This window comes from Acanthochromis polyacanthus, chromosome 23, assembly GCF_021347895.1.
Source record: "Acanthochromis polyacanthus isolate Apoly-LR-REF ecotype Palm Island chromosome 23, KAUST_Apoly_ChrSc, whole genome shotgun sequence".
Lineage (NCBI taxonomy): Eukaryota > Metazoa > Chordata > Actinopteri > Pomacentridae > Acanthochromis > Acanthochromis polyacanthus.
In genome coordinates, this window is record NC_067135.1 from 17,509,733 (window position 1) to 17,530,459 (window position 20,727).

At 38.9% G+C, this 20,727-nt stretch overlaps 1 protein-coding gene across 1 annotated transcript; it reads right to left on the reverse strand.

Annotated features, from left to right (window-relative positions):
- Nucleotides 1-10,059: 10,059 nt before the first annotated feature.
- Nucleotides 10,060-17,570, reverse strand: LOC127532450 (transmembrane protein 272-like). Its single transcript, XM_051944128.1, has 5 exons — nucleotides 17,494-17,570; nucleotides 15,065-15,151; nucleotides 14,914-14,964; nucleotides 14,548-14,754; nucleotides 10,060-10,667 (listed from the first exon to the last, which is right to left on the reverse strand). Exons 2-5 carry the CDS (start codon nucleotides 15,126-15,128, stop codon nucleotides 10,459-10,461), a joined length of 531 nt encoding a protein of 176 aa, XP_051800088.1. The 5' UTR covers nucleotides 15,129-15,151; nucleotides 17,494-17,570; the 3' UTR covers nucleotides 10,060-10,458.
- Between the last annotated feature and the right edge of the window lie 3,157 nt (nucleotides 17,571-20,727).

Genomic DNA, 20,727 nt, shown 5'->3' on the forward strand with positions numbered 1-20,727 from the left:
TAAATTTATTAAAAGCTAAAGAAGACATCTTAACCAGGGGTGTCAATAATTATGGAGGGCGCTGTATTTATAATTTTTCTACTGATGTCAGTGTTGTCTGTTTTCAGCTATTTTCTCTTTTTCAAAACCAATTTTTATTTTAAATAATTACTTATTTTGTCTCTGTCATGGTCCCAGACTACAGAGAATGCTGTAAGACATGTCATTGCAGTAGAAGTGTTTATCTGAGAATCCAGAAACTAAATTTAAGGAAATAATTCCATTATTATTTACTTCAGAGACAGTCTATCTGTGTCAGTTCACCTCACTATGCAAAGTATCGACATAAAATGGAATTAATAAAACTGAAGAAATAAATGTATAAAATGGAAGTGAATGAATGACAGCAGTCAGCAACATTCAGTGAACTGATGGAGGCAGAAAGCCTGAATAACTGAGAGCCGACAAGTTGCTTTGAATCACAACAAAACTCCCACATCATCGGAACTGCTCACATCTTTGGATTTACAGACGGGAACCTCCCAGCTGACAGGAAACAGTCTGACAAGGTTGAAGAACCTCATAAGGAAAATGTTTTAATCAAACGTCTGAAGAAAATATAGACTGTAAGTTGTCATGAAGTGAGGATGCGCAGTTAGTGAAATGAGGTAAGAGGCAGGTGTCACGGTATAAAGTGTTGGTCTACCGAAAAAAATTAAAAATAAAGTAATTCTTGTGCATTAACAGCATTTCAGTCACAACATCACAAAATCTGAAATCACTTTTACCAGGTGAAAAACTGCATTGTGTGAGTTGAACTGATCCTTTAAAGCTGTTTCAACCTCATATGTGTTTTAACTGGAGATGTCTGTGGTGAGATCATTATCTGGTCTCACTTTAGACACACAAGTTGGTCTACTATTCATGGAAATATAAGAACAACATCTGCTGCACCAGTAGAGGAGCATGAAGCATCCTCAAGTTCGGTTAGAAGATATTCACAGATTCAGATTTCCGGCAACAAGAACTCATGAGATATACGCTGTCAAAACAGAAGCAATGCCTCTTTTGAATCGTTGTAAGCTAGACAATGTGCTACAAGGCCAGTTTTATCAAAAGTAGCTGATTTTCAAGCTGTAGAAATAACATTGTCCTATGGACACCTGCTGTGTCAGAGTGAACAGGGATCGTCTGCAAATAGCAAAACCGCTGCAACAGCGAAGAGAGACACTAAACAAATATTCAATTACTCAACTTTTATACACTGTAGTGTCACCAAATTTACTGCAGCCATCAATTGGCTCCTGCTGGTCATACTACAAGCCTTGGTTTGATATAAAAACATTTTTCAGAATTCTTTCTTAATATTTTTTTTATTAGTAATAAAATTAAATAACTGCACTCTTATGTACTGTATTGTCACCAAAATCACTGCAGCAAACAATTGGTCCCTGTTGGTCATACTACAACTCTTGATTTGATATTAAATATTTTTCATAATTTTAAGGGCTTTTATTTGTAATGAAATTCAACAACTTCACTCTTATGCACTGTAGAAAAAAATAAACACAATCTAACCATCAATTGGCTCCTGTTCGTCATACTACAACCCCTGGTTTGGTATTGAATAAAAAAACATCATTTTAAGTAATTTTTATTAATAATAAACTTCAATAACTTCCCTCCATTTTACTGTAGTGTCACCAAAATCACTGGAAACATCAACTGGCCCCTGCTGGTCATACCACAACTCCTGGTTTGATATAAATGAAAAAAATCTGAATTTTAAGGAATTTTTATACATCAAAAAAATTCAATAACTTCACGTTTACACACTGTAGTATCGCCAAAATCATCGGAGCCATCAATTAACTGCTGCTGATCATTCTACAGCTCGTAGTTTGACATTAAATACGTTTTTGATAATTTTAAGGATGTGTTTTAAATTATTTTATCATTTTTACTATTATTTGATTAACAATAAAATTCAGTAACTTCACTCTTATGTACTGTGGAAAAATTACACTCTGTCTAACCATCAGTTGGCTCCTGTTGATCACACTACAACTCTTGATTTTTCATGATTTTAAGGATTTTTTTATTCGTAATGAAATTGTTGTACATACCTCAAATATATTTAGTTCTAACAGATAAATATGCTTATCCATTTTTTGGTAGATTATGGAACATTAAAAACCAAAAGTAATTGATTTTTATTTTATTTGGGTTGTTTATTGCCATGTGAAGTTGTGCACACTATTTAGTGTACGTTCTTGTGTACAAAGTTTAAGGATTGAGTAAATTAGCTTTGATGGCTCTTTTCTTGACGTATGTGGTACTATATTTTTAGATCCATAGTGCATCTATTTTTCCCAAATACATGATACTGAATAGGATAAGGATAAGGATAAACTTTATTCATCCCGCAGTGGGGAAAGTTCACCATTACAACAGCTCCAAAGAAAAAGTACAAAAGCATAAAGGCAGTACAAAAATAAATAAGAAAAAGGAAGACAGTGCAAAAAATGCAGGTAACATTATATGGAGATCTTTTTTTATGAAAAAAAATGTTTTATATAAAACCAAGAAATGTAGTATGATCAGCAGGAGACAACTGATGGCTGCAGGAAATTTGCTGACACTACAGTACATAAGAGTTGATAAAATACACTGAGGTTTGACAGTGAATCTCCTAAACCAACTAAATTAATTGTTTGTCAGAGAATCACTGGACCCTTAAATCACAACACTCAATCAAACATTAATATAGTTTTGATTGCTTAACATGACTCATAAGTGGAACTATGCTTTCATATAAGAGAAGTAACAATCACCCAGATTACATAATTTGGACTTCGAGAGCAGTCAACTTGGACGTAGTCGGCTGCTCACCTGGAGACCGACGAGCCTCCGTGGTTCAGCGGCTCCAGGGGTAGTTCGGTCCAAATTTAGATCTGCTTGAATCCATTCTTTGTTGTTTGGGCCAATAAACACTTTGTTTTAATCTACTTTGGTATCGCTCCTCACAGAGAAAATAGAGTTCAGTAATGTTCCTTCAGTCAGCGGTATTTTTAGATCACATTCTTGTGTAATCTTTAAACAGTGCCGAAAGAGCAGTCCTTTAGCCCATAATTCCAGCAGAACAAATACTCCGTAGCAGATCATGTTGAATCCCCCTCCAGAGTTGCGAGATAAAATCCCCTTTGCTCAGAGCATTTCAACCCTGGTTTGCATTGAGTGACCACCACCCAACAACTCCCAACTTGTGCTGTTATCAGGTGCAACATTACTGCTGTCTACAGATTTTGCATACGTGATGTGACATTATTAACATACGTAATGATCTCATACTAAATTAACTTGAGCAATGACTTCATCTTTCCCCCCTCCCAACTCGCACCCTTCTCCCATCCACCGATCACATGGACTCTTCATGTTTGAGGAACTGAAATTATTTTGAACTGACTAGCCACCCCGCTGTCTCCAGCTAAGAGCAGGCCCCTGATCAGGAAATGGAGGAACGGATGGCAGTGTCTCATTGTGCAATCTTTTGGACAATGTGTACAGATTTATAAAAATCCCTAAAGTTTATTTTGAGTTTAATAACCTTCATCGTGAACACTTGACCCTAGTTCACCTTAGCTCTTGACTTCTCACCTCATTACCAAGTTAAAAACCTTTTAGTTTAACAGTAGTCAAAACTCTTTCTAAAACATCTCAGTTTCACAGTAATCAAAATTCTTAAAAGCATTTCCATTTCATAAAGCATCAGTACCGCACTTTAGTCCAATCTATCAAAAACATCAGTTCCCCTGGTAACCATAAAACATCAGTTTTCACAGTGAGTTGCTGTTCTGACCTGGTTACTTCTTAAACAAAGATTAGAAAAATAGGTATTTGAATTACCTTAAACACATTATTTAGATTATGGCATAATTTGATCATCAATCACAGGTTATAATATCACAATGTTCCCTTATTTAGCTGTTGTTCTCAGACGTGAACTAACCGTGACCTCACCCGCTGGTTTCAACGCCGAGAAAATGAAGCCCGGATTTTGCTACTTCCTGGTCGCCATTTTGGATTTTTTGGAGCCAGTGACGTAAAAAGCGTCATCAAACAGGCTGGACCGGAGAGCAATGAGGGGCAGGACCAGTCAATGGGACTGTCAATCAAGTATAGCCACGCCCCCTGGCTCCGCCAACTTTAACGATTTATTTAAAACTCAGTATTGATTTATTTTAAGATCGGCCACCTGATCTCTCATTTTGACCATGAAAACTAACAGGAAAAGAATCCTGAGCTGTAGAAAATCAGTCTATCAAATTTTATTTTTTCCCAAAAATGAATTGGGGTCTATGGAGAAAAAGCTTTTTGGAGCCAACCCTAGCGGACGGCGTGATATTGCAAGTTTTTGACACTTCCGGGTTGGCTTCAATTCTGGAGCCAGATGCTATGTCCACTATATATACAGTCTATGGTTCTGCCAGAGTCTCACCCTTGTGGCTAATTCTGGGATCTCATATCTCTGATATTGAATTTTATTACTAATAAAATAATTTTGAAAAATCCTTAAAATTATGACAAACAAATTTAATGTCAAACCAAGACTTGTAGTATGACCAGCAGGAGACAATTGAGAGCTCCAATGATTTTGGTGACACTATAGTACATAAGAGTAAGGTTATTCAAATTTATTACTAATAAAATAACAATAAAACAATACAAATTCCTTAAATTATGAAAAAAAAAGTTTTTATATCAAATCAAGAGTTGGAGTATGATCAGCAGGGGCCAGGTGATGGCTGCAGTAAATTTGGTGACACTACAGTACATAAGAGTGAAATTATTGAATTTCATTACTAATAAAATAACAATAAAATAAAAAATTCTCAATATTCAGGTTTTTTATTTAAGTCAGCTGGGATAGATTCCAGCACCCCGCGACCCTAATGAGGATTAAGCGGTGTATAGCTCATGAATGGATGGAATTTAATATCAATTCAAGTGTTGTAGTATGATCAGCAGGAACCAGTAGAGTGTATTAAAGTTAAGGTACTGAATATCTGTGTTGCGTCTCTCTTCGCTGTTGCAGCGGTTTTGCTATTTGCAGACGGTCCCTGTTCACTCGTCGCACAGCCGGCTGCGCATAGACGCCAATGTTATTTCTGCAGCTTAAAAGACAGACACTTTTGATGAAACTGGGCTAGCAGCACACTGTCTACCTTACAAAGATGGGAAAGAGGCATCGTTTATGTTTTGACAACGTGTATCTCATGAGTTACTGATGCCGGAAGTCCGAATCTGTGATCTTTCCAACTTTACCGAACTTTCGATTTCTCCACCAAATCACGCAAACTAACTCCTCCACTGAAAAAAACAAAACAAAAAAAACCTCAGCCTTAGTAAAAGCAGCGTCACATGCTGAACAAATTCATTTGCTGTGCAAACACTCTCTGTCTCTGCGTTTAATCTTTTACATTTACCTGGTGTCTGAATCACAGTTCTCCTCCTCTCCTGCTGCTCTCACAGTCGCACCTTGCCGGATACCTCCGCCTCACGGACGCGCGCATAAACATGAAGGGGCGCGTTCACGCAGTCAGCTGATTGCGGTTGCAGAATCCTAAAAATCAGCACTAAAACACTTAGCTACATTTCTCCACCCCCTGATCGTGATGAATCATATATGGACATCACCTGAGTCAGTCACTGATGAAAACAAAATATTTTGAAATGTTTTTTGTTTTTACTCTTCAATTAATTTATTTTTGAATATTACAGCAACTACATAAAAGAGGACACTGCATGATTCAGCTCAATTCAATTTTACATATATAACCCATCTGACGCTGGCTGGGCGGGTTGAGAAGCACAAACTCAGTGTATGGTAGTGTATATACAATACCGTCCAAAAGCTGGGCGTCGCTTTCCATGAAAATTCACGCTTTTTCTTCATGTGCTGACGTAATTGCACAAGGGTTTTCTGTTAAGCAACGTGAAATTTATACAACTTTACCAATTGTATTTTTATTCATGCTTTTATTCTGAATGATGTGTGCATATAAGGAAGTGAAACATTCTGTGAGTGTCTGCATACTATTTTCCTTGGTCACTTGCACAAGTAAAATCTAAAAGAAACTAAACTGTGTTAACCATCCACTGAGGCTAGCAAAGCTAGTGTTCATGCATGATGCATTACACACAATTGTTTAATGAAATTCCAGATGCTGTCCTTTTATCCTACTCAAACACACAGATTATTTAAAGAATAAATAATAAAGTAGTCAAAAAATGTGAACAAGTTGTGGACAATGAATTCAGTAATTTCATATGAATAACTGCACACTAGAACTAATACAAACACTAACCAAAAACCCACAGAAGGTTACATCTAAGCAGGCAGTAGCAGAATACATGACACAAACACGAAAGCTTACTCCAACTATAGTAACCTGGGAAATGGGGCGATAATACGAGATCAATATACAGTCTGTCAGGGTGTCAAACTCGTTTTAGTTCAGGAGCCACACACAGTCCAATTTAATGTCAAGTGGGTCGGAGCATTAAAATCACAGCATAATAACCAACAGATAATGACAACTCCTTTTTTTTTTTTTTTTTAGTGCAAGAAAAGTACATTCTGAAAATTTTCACATTGATGGAATTATCTGTTCTACAAAACATTTTGAAGAAACTGAAATTGGTTAAGAGCTGCACAGTGGTATAGTGGTTAGCACTTTTGCCTTGCAGCAAGAAGATCCTTGGTTCGAATCCTGGCCTGAGCCTGGGATCTTTCTGCATGGAGTATGCATGTTCTCCCTGTGCATGCGTGGGTTTTCTCCAGGCACTCTGGCTTCCTCCCACAGTCCAAAAATATGCTGAGGTTAATTGATGACTCTAAATTGCCTGTAGGTGTGATTGTTTGTCTGTATATGTAGCCCTGTGACAGACTGGCGACCTGTCCAGGGTGTCCCCTGCCTTCGCCTGAGTCAGCTGGGATAGGCTCCAGCACCCCCCACGACCCTAGTGAGGATAAAGCGGTGTATAGAGAATGGATGGGTGGATAAAATTTGTTAAGAAAAATAAATTCAATTTCAACAATATTATACCTCAATTTATCATTTACAGAATACAACTTACAGATCAGGGCTGCACAGTGGAATAGTGGTTAGGGTTAGACACAAAATGACAAAAGAGCAATATAGCATTTTGTTTTATGATCAAAACAATTTGTCATGGTCTAGAAATTATTTTAAATTTATAGCTTTACAAATTTATAATTTGCACTTAATGTCTTCTCTGTAATTTTTATAATTTACAAAGTCGTCCTATGGGCCAGATTGGACCCTCTGGTGGGCCAGTTTTGGCCCGCAGGCCGCATGTTTGACACCCCTGGTCAAGACTAAAGAATTTGAGACTATGAATTAATACAAACCTATTAAATACCAAAGACTAATGTACCAAATACTAACCTAAACAATATGGCTAAACTACCAGTCTGGCTCAACAATAAACGGACTTAGCTGAGAGGAATACAAGGTGGAGGGTCTGGGTGCTGAAGCAGGGGAGATCCTGGATGTACGGAATTGGGCGTCAGAAGAAGAGATGGCTCATTGTTGCTGCAGCCTCATGGGCACACGTGAAACCTAAGAGAGAGGAAAAGGTGAGGAGGAGGGGAAAGCACTGGCACTAACTGGAGTCCAAGGCTGTGGGCATGATTCACATGATGTCGGGCAGGAAGTGATCAGTGAGATTGCCACAGTTCTTTCATATCTAGAATCAGAATCAGAATCAGAATCGGTTTTTATTGCCAAGTAGGTTTTTGCACTTACAAGGAATTTTCTCTCTTGCCCTTGGTGCAAGTGCAGATAAAATAAAATAAAATAGTAAGTAAAGAGATGTAAGAAATATGGTTAAAATAGACAAGGTATGTGCAGTTACTACACAGTAGTAATTAATATAGTCAACAGAGCTGATTTGCACTGGCACGGGCAGTGTTTATGAGCGATGTACCGAGTGAGGTTGATGAGAATCATGAGATGGACGCAAAACCCCAAAGTTGCAGGTTGTAAAGCCGAAACAGAGAAGTGATAAAACATTCTGTAAAGCTGAATGGAACCGCATAAAATGTCTGTGGGTTCATCACTAAGGGTGTCAACTGGCACTTTACATATCAATAAAATATAGCAAGTTGAGCAATTTTAAACAACACTTTGCATGTTTGTATGTGATTAAAAAAAAGTTTTTCATGTGTAAAAATTATAGTATAATTTTCCCTTAATGCGGGGTTCTCGGCCCCGTTCTGTTCTGTTATATATGCTCCCCCTCGGCTGCGTAATCAGCAAACATGGGTTGTCATTTCACCGTTATGCTGATGACATTCAGCTTTATATTAACCCTTGTGTCATCCTGCAGGTCAAATTGGCCCGCTATAGAGTTTGAAAATGTGGGGAAAAAAATGCAGTTTTATGTCCACATTTTAAACATTTTTGGGAAATCTTTGAACATTTTTGGTGGAGAAAAAGAAATGCTCATAAAAAGTTTGTGCAAGAACATTCACAAAAAAAATCAACCAAAATCCAGCGATTTTCGCTGGATTTTGGTTGATTTTTTTGTGAATGTTCTTTAAGAAAATGTAAGTTTTACTGATATATATGTAATCATTTTTGGATAATTTTGGGATTTTTTTGGAAGATTTTTACTCATTTTTTGAAAATATTTCTAAGAATTTTCTTGCCAAATTTGGTGGAATTTTTTTAAAATAATTTTTTTAAGGAATTAGTGGAATTTTCTTCCTGAAGGTGCTGGATTTTGGTTGATTTTTTTGGAAATATTCTTAAAGAAAATATCATAAGTTTTACTGATATATATGTACTCACTGTAGATAATTTTAGGATTTTTTTAGAAGATTTTTCCTCATTTTTAAAAAATATTTACAAAAATTTTCTTGTCAAATTTGGGGGATTTTTAAAAATAAAACTTTTAAGGAATTATTGGAATTTTATTCCTGAAGATTTAGCAAATTTTCTGAAATTTGGGGATTTTTTTGCTGAATTTTTGGATTAGGAAACAATATTTTTTGGTGTAAATGAAGACAACAGGAGGGTTAAAATAGCCCCAAATCCCTCTGCTACTCTGTTGGGCATCACAAACTGCCTTGAGTAGATAAAGGCATGGATGAACAGCAATTTCCTGCAGTTAAACAGCAACAAAACTGAGGTACTTCTTGTTGGCACACCCAATAGGTTCAGTCAGCTCCCATATCCCAGCTCAGCTTAGACAGCCAGGCCATTCCCTTGTCATCTTCAGCCACTAATCTGGGGGTCAGGTTTGATCCTCACAAATCACAAAACCCGACTGTGCAAGACCTCATTCCATCATCTGAGAAACATCTCCAAACTTCGTCCAACTCGAACTCTCTCAGACACAGAGAAACTTGACGATGCCTTTATCTCCTCATGGTTGGATGACTGCAATGGGCTCTTCTTTGGGATTCCTGGCAAAAAACATCCTGCAGCTTCAGTTCATCCAGAACTGCACTGCCAGGAGCCTGATGGGATAAATATGTTCACATGACCTCCGTTCTCCACTCCCTACACTGGCTCCGTGTCTCATCACAGATCGACTTCAAAATCCTGCTACTGACCCATAAATGCATCACAGACCTCTTTATCTCCAGAACTGATCACTCCCCAATCCTCTGCCCGTACACTCAGGACAACAAACAAACTGCTTCTCCATAAAACCACCATCAGACGACTTTTGACATTTTATCCTTCTGGAAAAACGAAGGTGACCCTCATTTAAGACTCGGTTATCAGAGATCACCTACTTGTTAAGTATGGAAAAGATCAGATACACTGGTTCCCTCAACTCAGCAGTCTTTGATTGATAGAATGTGTCAATGTTTTTTGGCTTATTTAGCTAAAACACCTGATTCTTTGGGTACAGTTCAGTGTTTATATCTCTGGAACGTACGACTGTGTGTATATAGACCACACTGAGTAATGTTATATGATTTTTTTACATTCTTTTTGTTATTATTGCTATTTTCATACACCATATTGACACTTATTTATTTGTCTTCATTTCATTTATTTCTTTAGATGACAAAATATAACATCTCTTTCATTGTAAGAATCATAAATCGTGGTACATAATAAGCAATCTTAGTATTTAGTGTATAAAGACTTTAACATTGTGATTAGGAGGCTTAAAAGGTGATCAAAGAAAACACTGGATCCCTTAGAGAATACAAACAGAATGCACACAACGTCTGCAGAGGTAGAAAATATTCAGCGATGAGAAAACACTTGGAAATGTTATTTACATTATTCTACAGTGAAGCATGTATCTACAGAAGGCTGTGCAACTGTTCCTCATTTTTTAAGGGCATGTTTCCAAATGCTACAATCAAGTGGGAAAGTGCCACTATTGCAACAACAGATGTGTGTTTTCAATCCTGAAACGACGACGTCTCTAGACATTGTCGTCGGGATCGGCACGGCCACACAGGAAGAAGCAGAAAAGAACGCAGCAGCCACCGAACAGGAACAAACACAGGAGGATGTAAACCAGCGTGGTGGTCCAGAAGGCAAAGAGGTAGAGCGTCTTGTCGCAGTACGGCTCTACATGTGTGGTGTTCCTGTTGTAGTTGGGCTGATAAATAGAGTAGATCCACACATTACCTAGAAAAAATAAACAAAAACAGTAGTTAGACATGAGTCCGTCGACAATCTAACTTCATAGCACACTGTGTGTTCGCAAGTAGTGTCATTTAGTTAATGTTTGGCAGAAATATGAGGGATATTTTGGCTAAATTCTGTATCATCAAGTGTGTAATGAACCTCACTGAACAAAGCTGTGAAGTTTAGAGGACAGTTGACAGTCATGCGCTTCCTCTGTGGTTTTAGAACAGCAGCTGAAACCATTATTATAATTCATTGTACAGTTGCAAGCAAAACTGTTCAACCCCCCCGTGACATTTTTAACATTCTGGCAAAATGATCAACATTACAACTGCAGGCGATTACTAAATCATATAAGAGATGACTGAAAATCAAGATTTAACTCTTATCCATCCAAAATTTCAACTGTTTGACAAAAAGCAGGTTTCAAAATGACTCAACCCCCTATGAGGCTGTATCTTTAGTACTTCGTGCAGCACCCTTTGTGCAGCGCTTCTTGGGAATTTTGTGTTGAGCCATCAATTTAATCAAAGACAGAGATGGATTCAAGGCATTTTTATCTCAATGTAGAAGATCTAGCACTCATCATAGTACAGATGCATCTCATATTATTGGAATGTGGCCCTCTATGATTGATTTCAGTGAAGACTTGAGACGTTCACGCGCATGCTAACGTGTATGCGCAACATTAACAGCACAGGGACTCACTTAGTATACCAGCTCCAATTCACAAGTAGACAACAACAATTCAACAGGGCATTATGCAAGAGATTACTATGTGGAGGAAGAGCAGCATTTCCTCCACTTCCGTTCTTCTAGACACTTTGTAGTTCATAGTTCACAAAGTTAGCTCAACCCCAACAGTAAGACGGACCACGTCACCACATGACCTGACGAACCAAGTTCAGTTGCGGTTCGAGAAATATGCATAGCTGCCTGCTTATTCATCACATGTCTCAAATGCAGTCTAATGCAACAGCAACAAATGTGTCACTGAGCTTGAAGGGATATTCATGGCAATTCATCATTTAGAAACAGAAGAAATCTAGCACAAACAGCTGAGATGAGAGAGATTATGGGTCAGTGGCAAGCCATTGTTGGAAAAAAAAAATCTCCTATTAAACCTTGACTACAGCTCAATAGAAGGTACATGGTAGGACTCTGATTCAACCAGAAGAAGAATCTTTGGTCTGATGAGGCCAAAATGGAACTTTTTGACCATCAGACTAGATACTGTGTTTTTCTGACACCAAACACTGCAAAAACACACCATTCCCACTGTGAAGCATGGCGGTGGCAGCATCATGACGTGGGGATACATCTTTGCAGCAGGCCTAGGAAAGCTTGTATAGGCGGAATGGAAAATGAATACAGGACAGCATAGGGACATCCTGGAGGACAACCTGATGCAGTTTGCAAGAGAACGGCAACTTGGGAGTAGATTTGTTGTCCAGCAGGACGACGACCTGAAGCAAACAGCCAAAGCTACCCACTGGTTTAAAGACAACAAGGTGAATGTTCTGGAGTGGCTAAGTCAGAATCCAGACTAATTCAACATAAAATTGGTGGCTGGGCTTTAAAAGGACTGTTCACTCATGATTTCCATACAACCTGACAGAGCTGGAGCAGTTTCGTAAAAAGCAGTGTGGTGGAGAGTCCAGATGTGCAAGGCTGAATGAAGCCTATCCATATACACACGTGGACAAAATTGTTGGTACCCCTCAGTTAAAGAAGGAAAAACCCACAATTCTCACTGAAATCACTTGAAACTCACAAAAGTAACAATAAATAAAAATTTATTGAAAATTAAATAATCAAAAACAGCCATTACTTTTGAATTGTTGATTAACATAATTATTAAAAAAAAATAATGAAACAGGCCTGGACAAAAATGATGGTACCTCTATAAAAGATTGAAAACTATTTGACCAGAGTGACATGATTAACTCAGGTGTGTCATTTAATTGACATCACAGGTGTTTCCAAACTCATAATCAGTCAGTCTGCCTATTTAAAGGGAGACAAGTAGTCACCCTGCTGTTTGGTGAAAAGGTGTGTACCACACTGAACATGGACAACAGAAAGCGAAGGAGAGAATCGTCCCAGGACATCCGAAAAAAAATTATAGACAAACATCTTAAAGGTAAAGGCTATAAGACCATCTCTAAACAGCTTGAAGTTCCTGTGACAACAGTGGCTCATATTATTCAGAAGTTCAAGACCCACGGGACAGTAGCCAACCTCCCTGGACGTGGCCGCAAGAGGAAAATTGATGACAAATTGAAGAGACGGATCGTTCGAATTGTATCCAAAGAGCCCAGAGCAACCTCCAAAGAAATTAAAGGTGAACTCCAAGGCCAAGGTACATCAGTGTCAGATCGCACCATTCGTCGTTGTTTGAGCCAAAGTGGACTTCATGGGAGACGACCAAGGAGGACACCACTGCTGAAAAAAACTCATAAAAAAGCGAGACTGGAATTTGCAAAAATGCATGTTGACAAGCCACAAAGCTTCTGGGAGAATGTCCTTTGGACAGATGAGACCAAACTGGAGCTTTTTGGTAAGGCACATCAACTCTATGTTCATAGACTCAAAAACCAAGCATACGAAGAAAAGAACACTGTCCCTACGGTGAAACATGGAGGAGGCTCAGTAATGTTTTGGGGCTGCTTTGCTGCATCTGGCACAGGGTGTCTTGAAAGTGTGCAAGGTACGATGAAATCTGAAGACTATCAAGGCATTCTGGAGAGAAATGTGCTGCCTAGTGTCAGAAAGCTTGGTCTCAGTCGCAGGTCATGGGTCTTCCAACAGGACAACGATCCAAAACACACAGCCAAAAACACCCAAGAATGGCTGAGAGAAAAGCATTGGACTATTCTAAAGTGGCCTTCTATGAGCCTAGATCTGAATCCCATTGAACATATGTGGAAGGAGCTGAAACATGCCATTTGGAGAAGACACCCATCAAATCTGAGACAACTGGAGCTGTTTGCTCATGAGGAGTGGGCCAAAATACCTGTTGACAGCTGCAGAACGCTCATTGACAAATACAGAAATCGTTTAATTGCAGTGATTGCCTCAAAAGGTTGTGCAACAAAATATTAAGTTATGGGTACCATCATTTTTGTCCAGCCCTATTTCATTAGTTTGTTTTTTTAAATAATTATGTTAATCAACAATTCAAAAGTGATGGCTGATTTTGATTATTTAATTTTCAATAAATTTTTATTTATTGTTACTTTTGTGAGTTTCAAGTGATTTCAGTGAGAATTGTGGGTTTTTCCTTCTTTAACTGAGGGGTACCAACAATTTTGTCCACGTGTGTAGACTCAATGCTGTAACTGCAGCCAAAGTACATCTAGTAAATATTGACCAAAGGGGGTGAATTCTTATGCAGCCACTTTTTCTATGGGTTATATCTTATAACCAACTGACACAATTTTATAGAAACCCAGTTTCATTTGTGCATGAAATATACCTTTTTGGCAAATTCATGTAAAAAAAAACATAACAAAACTAAATCATATTGACCATTAATGCTAAAATGCAGTTATTGGGGAAAATTTCAGACTGGTTTAAACAGTTTTTATGGACCTTGTGTCTACTTTAGAGATGCATTGACTCAACAGTGCTAGAATTTTGGAGACAACAGTTTGTGGTGCTACTCAGCTGTACTGCATTCGACTGATATGTCAATGTTTAATCTGACTGGTGTAAATTTAGAACGGGGATTTGCCTATGACAACTGTTTTAACTGATGTCCGCCAACCAGAAACAAGTTTTTCTCTTGGCTATGATGCAATCTAAAGCCAGCTTGACTCTGTCGTACTGTGTCCTTTCTGTGGGAGTCATCTACCAGCCTACTGCTGTTTAAACTCACCAGTGATAAACCAGCAAAAGAGGAAGCAAGAGGTCAGTGAGTTCCAGGCTGTGCAGATTCGGTTCAGTGGGTTGGTGGTGCCATCTTCTGGCTTCTTGGCACAGGGCAGGCAGGAGAGCAACGACAGCACCAGGCCAAAGACACCCACCACTATCAAATAGATGGGGATGTAGGGCTGCCGAGGACAGTCTTCCAAGTGTACTGCCCCTGGTGGACACATGGGCGATAAAATGACAAGTTTTTTATTTTATCCACAGATTCAGAGAAATGCAGACATCTTATCATTTCACAACTGAGTAAAACCACTGCATTACTGAGGAATTTGAATGGAAATCTAGAGGCATTCATTTTAGTGAGTGGACTCACCAATTGCAATCTGAGCAATGGGCATGGCGCAAAAAAGCAACTTTGAACATGCTGTAAAAAGAAAAGAAAATGTTTACAGGCTTGCATAATGTACTTTCCTATACATGGTATGACATAAAGCGTGCATGACTGTGACATCACCAGATCTCACCTTGTACTGCTGGTGAGGGCTTATCAGTGTTGCGAATGCGTTGAATAAGGCCAGTGTTGGACATGATCAAGTACTGAGGTCTCTCACCTGCAGAGGAAGATAAAGAACAATGACTGAAGACTAATGCTGTTGACATTCTTTGAAAAAGTAAAAGATATAACGCAAAGCGCAGTACTCCAAGGCTGCTCAGTTGTTGGATGATTTCCGACGAATGAAACCTTTAAAAAATCTGTGGTCCACAGCGTTCGATTTGTAGTAGGATTGCAATTGTGATCGTCAGCAGGCAACTGATGTAGTGTTCACTTGTTGTCATAGTTACAGTGACGCCGTGCCGCTATCTCGCAATGATACAGAAATCTTGAACAAATCCATGGATCCAGACTGTAAGCCGCATCACTGTCAAAATCTAATCAGTTGGTCCTTGTTATCCCCCGCCTCCACGAAGTGGAAAAGGGGGATATAGGTTTGGCCTCCGTCCGTCCGTCCATCCATGCTTCCGCGCGTCCGTCCGTCCGTCCGTCCGTCCGAGATGAAGGGGACAGCTTTTCTCGGAAACTATTACAGCTAGGATTACGAAATTTAGAGTGTAGCTTCACACCATGGACACCTTGATCAAGTTCGAAAATGAGACCTGTGTGATAATATTTAACAGAGTTATGGCCCTTGATCACTATTTTGGATATAGACTCATAGACATCACATGTGGCGGGGGGATATTGATGACCATGTCGTCTTGTTTCATTTCTGACCTTCCCTGAAAATTTCATCAAAATCCGTAAATCTGTTTTTGAGTAACATTGGTAACAGACAGACAGACAGACAGACCAGTGCCGATCGTCACATAACTTCACCGCATTCCTTGGTGGAGAAACAAAGGTTTTAGATATGTCAACATAAAAGATCAATTTTTTTCCTCCCATTGTTCCTTCACTTCCTTGTTCTTTAACCACAGCATCTCTGATTCACAACATCTAGGGAAACAGTCAAATGATCGCCCTTATGGTGTATTCTGATGACTATTTACACTAAAGTGTGTAATTTCACTTTTCCTGGACATTCTGCCAGGTACTGTGAGCGTCACATTGTTCAATACATATTCAGTCGAATGCTTTGCAAGAACTCCAGTTGCAACAAACTTTTACTACTGAACAAACAATTCATCACTTAGTCTAGAAATGTCTTCCAATAATTAAAAATATTCATTGCAATACTGTAGCAAACAAACTGATGCCTTTATATTGCTGATTTTGTCCAGCCAAAAGTCAAAACAAATTCTCTAGTGGCTTCACTGTTTCAGCTCATCCCATTTAGTTTCAGCAAACTGTTAACAGTCGATGAGTCCTTTCTGGATTTGCATACAACTGCAAATATAATCTGGTGACATCATTTATGTGCAGTTATAATGATCATCCATCGCCGATTTTAGGACGTGGCCTCCATAAAGCTGGTGAGACTAACCAGAGACAAACAAGAATTCAAAGCGCCGTGAAGCCAATAGAATTCCAGCTTCTTTTAAAGTCCACGATGGCTGCCTGGATTTTAAGCTTTCTTTGAAAATTACGTCTCCAGTACAAGTAAAAATAACTCTGTTGACATCACCATGGCATCATCAGGTCATGAGGTCATATTGTTGGAGGTTATAAATTAAGGTCAGTTCAGGAGAAAGCAAACGTAAACGTGATTTGTAAAGCCAGCAAAGCCTGCCTCTGGACCTACAGAACCACTTCCAGTGGAACTTTGCATTAAACATAAGTGACAGTAAGTTTTTTTCTTTTGTTCCTTTAGTTTTAGTCTACAGTTAAGTTGTCAAGCAATTTGCAGACTGAAAATCTGATTGTAGAGACCACGGACAGTGTTTCTGGGTAAAGTTAGGCTTCTCTAAATTAAATCACAGAGGATGGAAAACATTTCATACAAAGCCCGTTTGATCAGTACTACTGGAAAAGCAGTAGCTAAGAAATCATCTTGTCTTCTAAGCATAAAAACAGACAGCAAACATGATAAGAGTTAGAGGAAATACGTCATGAGAATAACAAGCTGTTTGCTCCCATTTTGAATAAAAAGTTTTCAATGAGGTTTTTAGAGTTTATCAGCTACAACGTGTTAAAACTATTCAATTTTTCCACCAAATCAGGCAAACTAACTCCTCCACTGTGAAAAACAAAAGTCAGCTTTGGTTAAGGCGGCGTCACATGCTGAGCAAATCCAGTCAAACCAGAACAGATAGCATTGGACTGCGGCCTCGCCTTCATTTTCAAGTTTGGAAGAAGACAGACAGGTATCGAGGCCCTACGGTAACACGTTAGTGCGTTTCTGCAGCCTGATAACTGCCCTCGTATCCAAACAACACTGAATTCCTGCTACGAGTCAACAGAATCAATTTACTGTGCAAACACTCTCTGTTTCTGCGTTTAATCTCCGATATTTACCTTGTGTCTGAATCAGTCCTCCTCCTCTCCTGCTGCTCTGACAGCCGCACCTCGTCGGATGCCAAACCTCCGCCTCACGGAAGCGCGCATAAACAGAAAGGGGCGCGTTCACGCAAGTCAGCTGATTGTGGCGCCAGACTCCTAAACATCAGCACTAAAACTTACATTTCTCCTCCGCCTGATCATGATGACTCTCATAATGACATTGCAGTGGTACCATATGCACCCATAGTCGAATTTGTAGGGAAATAAAAAGTTAGAAATGAAACTTACCAAGACAAACAGACATCACTTAAGTCAATATTTGACGAAAAGAAATTATTTTGGAATGTTCTTTGTTTAGTCTCTTCAATACATTTCTTTCAGAATACTACAGTAAATACATAAAAGACTGAATTGAATGATTCAGTTCAAATGAATTTTATTTATATAATGGAAATTACAATTCAGATTGCCTCAAGATGCTTTTCAGAACCCATAAGGCCTGAACCCCCAGAGCAAGCCCTAATGACAACGGCAAGAAAGAAAGAAAGAAAGAAAGAAAGAAAGAAAGAGTCCAGCTTTAGATTGCTCTAAAGGTTGCAGGTGCACACTCAAAGTGATCCAGAATCCAGGATCCTTTCCGGATTGCCACCAAAATTAAATCAGCTCTTCCTCTTACCATAGACTACATCCCCTCAAAATTTCATCTGAATCTGCCCAGGCGTTTTTGAGTTATCTTGTTAACAGACAGACAGACAGACAGACACACAAACGCCGGGTGTCACATAACCTCCTTGGCCGAGGTAATAAGGCCCAGTGTCAGCTGGCTACTGAGGTATGAGATTATTGGCCTTTAAAAACTGTACCGACCAGCTCCTGATAAACAAATGCTGTCAAATGAGGAGAGATAAGGGTAGAATGAGCCCTCATCTTTTATCGAATTGAAACAGAGTCGCTGCCTCGGTGTAGCTACTGCATTGTAGTGACTTTAAAATGAAAAGCACATCAGAAATATGTTCATGTTGTTTTCACTCCTCTTTTTATTTTGAGTTGCTGATCCAAATCTTGCTTTATATGTGCTCAAACCTACAGTATACTTCTTTTTCTAGACACACGAAAATGTTCTTGAGTCTCTTCCTCCTCTCTGATCAGATTTGAAAGAATGTTGCTCTGCAACTCGGCTAGGGTACAGAGAAGTTATTTATTTCCGAGGAGCATAGTTAACAAAGAAGCCAAACTAAACTGATGGAAAGAGAAAAGGTGTAATATCAAAGTATGGTGAACAGTGCTCCAACATGCTGACAGGAAACAGCTAAACTCCATACCCAAACTGAAGTACAAAAGTGTGTTTGTTCTCTCTTGAGGCGTCTCTGATCTTCTGGAGGCCTCATCGACCTCCAAAATGTTCATTGTTCTGTATTGTTTCTCTGTTCTCCATCTGCTGTCCATCCCCACTCTCACCCCAACCAGTCGAGGCAGATGGCAGCTCATTATGGTCAAAATTTAAAGCACATTATTATGATGAAGTCCCGGTTGTATGAAGCATTACATTTAACCATCACTTTACATTTGGACACAGCCTTACAGTCATGAACAAGGGCAGGAATGGTTCACCACAGGGAAGGAAGTCACAGGGCCAGCAGGGAGCAAAACAATTTATAAAACAAAAGTGAAAGTGGTCTTCATTTTGATGGATTTTTTTTCTCGCACAGAATAACTAAACAGTTCATTGTCTTTATCTGTTATATGGAAAACACAGACAACATGGTATTGCCAAATTGAATATAACAGAGGGATGATTTTCAGTCTCAATTTTACTATACATTCTATAGTTTTACCTAGACCGACTTCTTTCATTCATACACAATGGTATCATAAAGAAATAAACCCAGAATGCATCATGTTGGAGATTTAATCAAATGTATTTGAAACAACAAAGATTGAGCTTCATGTGAGTAAGTAAGCAGTTTTTAACCAATACATAGCTGAACTGGCTTTTAAGTAGGCCTCAGGGTAGTTTTGATGTTCTGGTGAAAATACCGGGCTCCACATATAATAATACATAATACATGTAAGAAGTCTCAGAAGTCTGCATTTTCTGTGTCGTATTTGTTGTATGACGTCTCGACAGACCAGAGAGAGAAACTAACGCAGGTATTCGCTGTTTGGAAATTGCAGTTGTGAATGAACCTGATGTGTTTTGGTTTGTCCACATAGACCTTGCTGCTGTTAAGCTGAAGAACCAACAGAGGGCACTGAAACACCACAAATGACTGTGGCAATGATCACTTGCTTCATCAGCTGATCAGTTTCAGTCACATGGTGTGCATCAATAGTGACAGAAAAAGGGATGACAAACAAGTCACATGAATCAAATGAAAACAAAAAAACAAAGTTGCTGCAGGTGAAATGTATTCATCACTGCAGTAATTATCCAGTGGAAGCCTCTTACCTATTTGCTTGGTTAAATCCAGGTGTCGACTTTTTTTTTTTGATGGGCAGTGTATATATTTGTTGGTTGTCACTTTTCTTCAGTGTGTGTATATTTTACAGGTAGGGGAAAATGCAAACTGACAAGCACTGGTGTGTATTTGAAATGTTTTGAGCCAACTAGAATTACTGCATTTTATTTTCTCAACCCCACTGCAAGTGCCTCATCCGAGAACTTTAATGTTATTTTTTGTGGCTGTAACTCTTCCTCACTCTTTAACACTACAATAATTGTTTATGTATCGCATGGCATATCATCATTGCAATATTTTGCATATGGAATGTGCTTCTGGAAACAGATGAGGACAGTATGAACATTGACAAACAGGTTGATTGTTTTACTGAATACATCAGCTTCTGTAGACACAGTCATACCTGCAAAGACTGTTCGCTGTTTCCCCAATAACAAACCATGGATCACAAGCGACATAAAGGCAGTCCTCAGCCAGAAAAAACAAGCTTTTAGAGGTGGTGACAAAGAACAGCTCAAAGAAGTGCAACATGAGTTGAAGAGGAGACTGAAAGTGGCCAAGCTAGAATACAAAAAGAAGACAGAGAAGAATTTTCAACACAGTAACATTCGTAATGTGTGGAGAGGAATCAATACCATCTCTGGACACAACTGTAAAAAGAGGAGAGAGCCAATAGTGGATGATGTAGAAAGAGCTGACAAACTCAACTTGTTCTTCAACAGATTTGACACTGTGGACATACCTACTTCCACTGCTACTCCTCCTTCATATGGAAATCCCCACTGTAGCT

Coding starts and splice junctions, on each gene's coding strand:
- LOC127532450 (XM_051944128.1), bottom strand. CDS start 15,128: ATGTCCAACACTGGCCTTATTCAACGCATTCGCAACACTGATAAGCCC. Junction 14,965..15,064: donor GCCCTCACCAGCAGTACAAG/GTGAGATCTGGT, acceptor TTCTTTTTACAG/CATGTTCAAAGTTGCTTTTT. Junction 14,755..14,913: donor CATTGCTCAGATTGCAATTG/GTGAGTCCACTC, acceptor TGTGTCCACCAG/GGGCAGTACACTTGGAAGAC.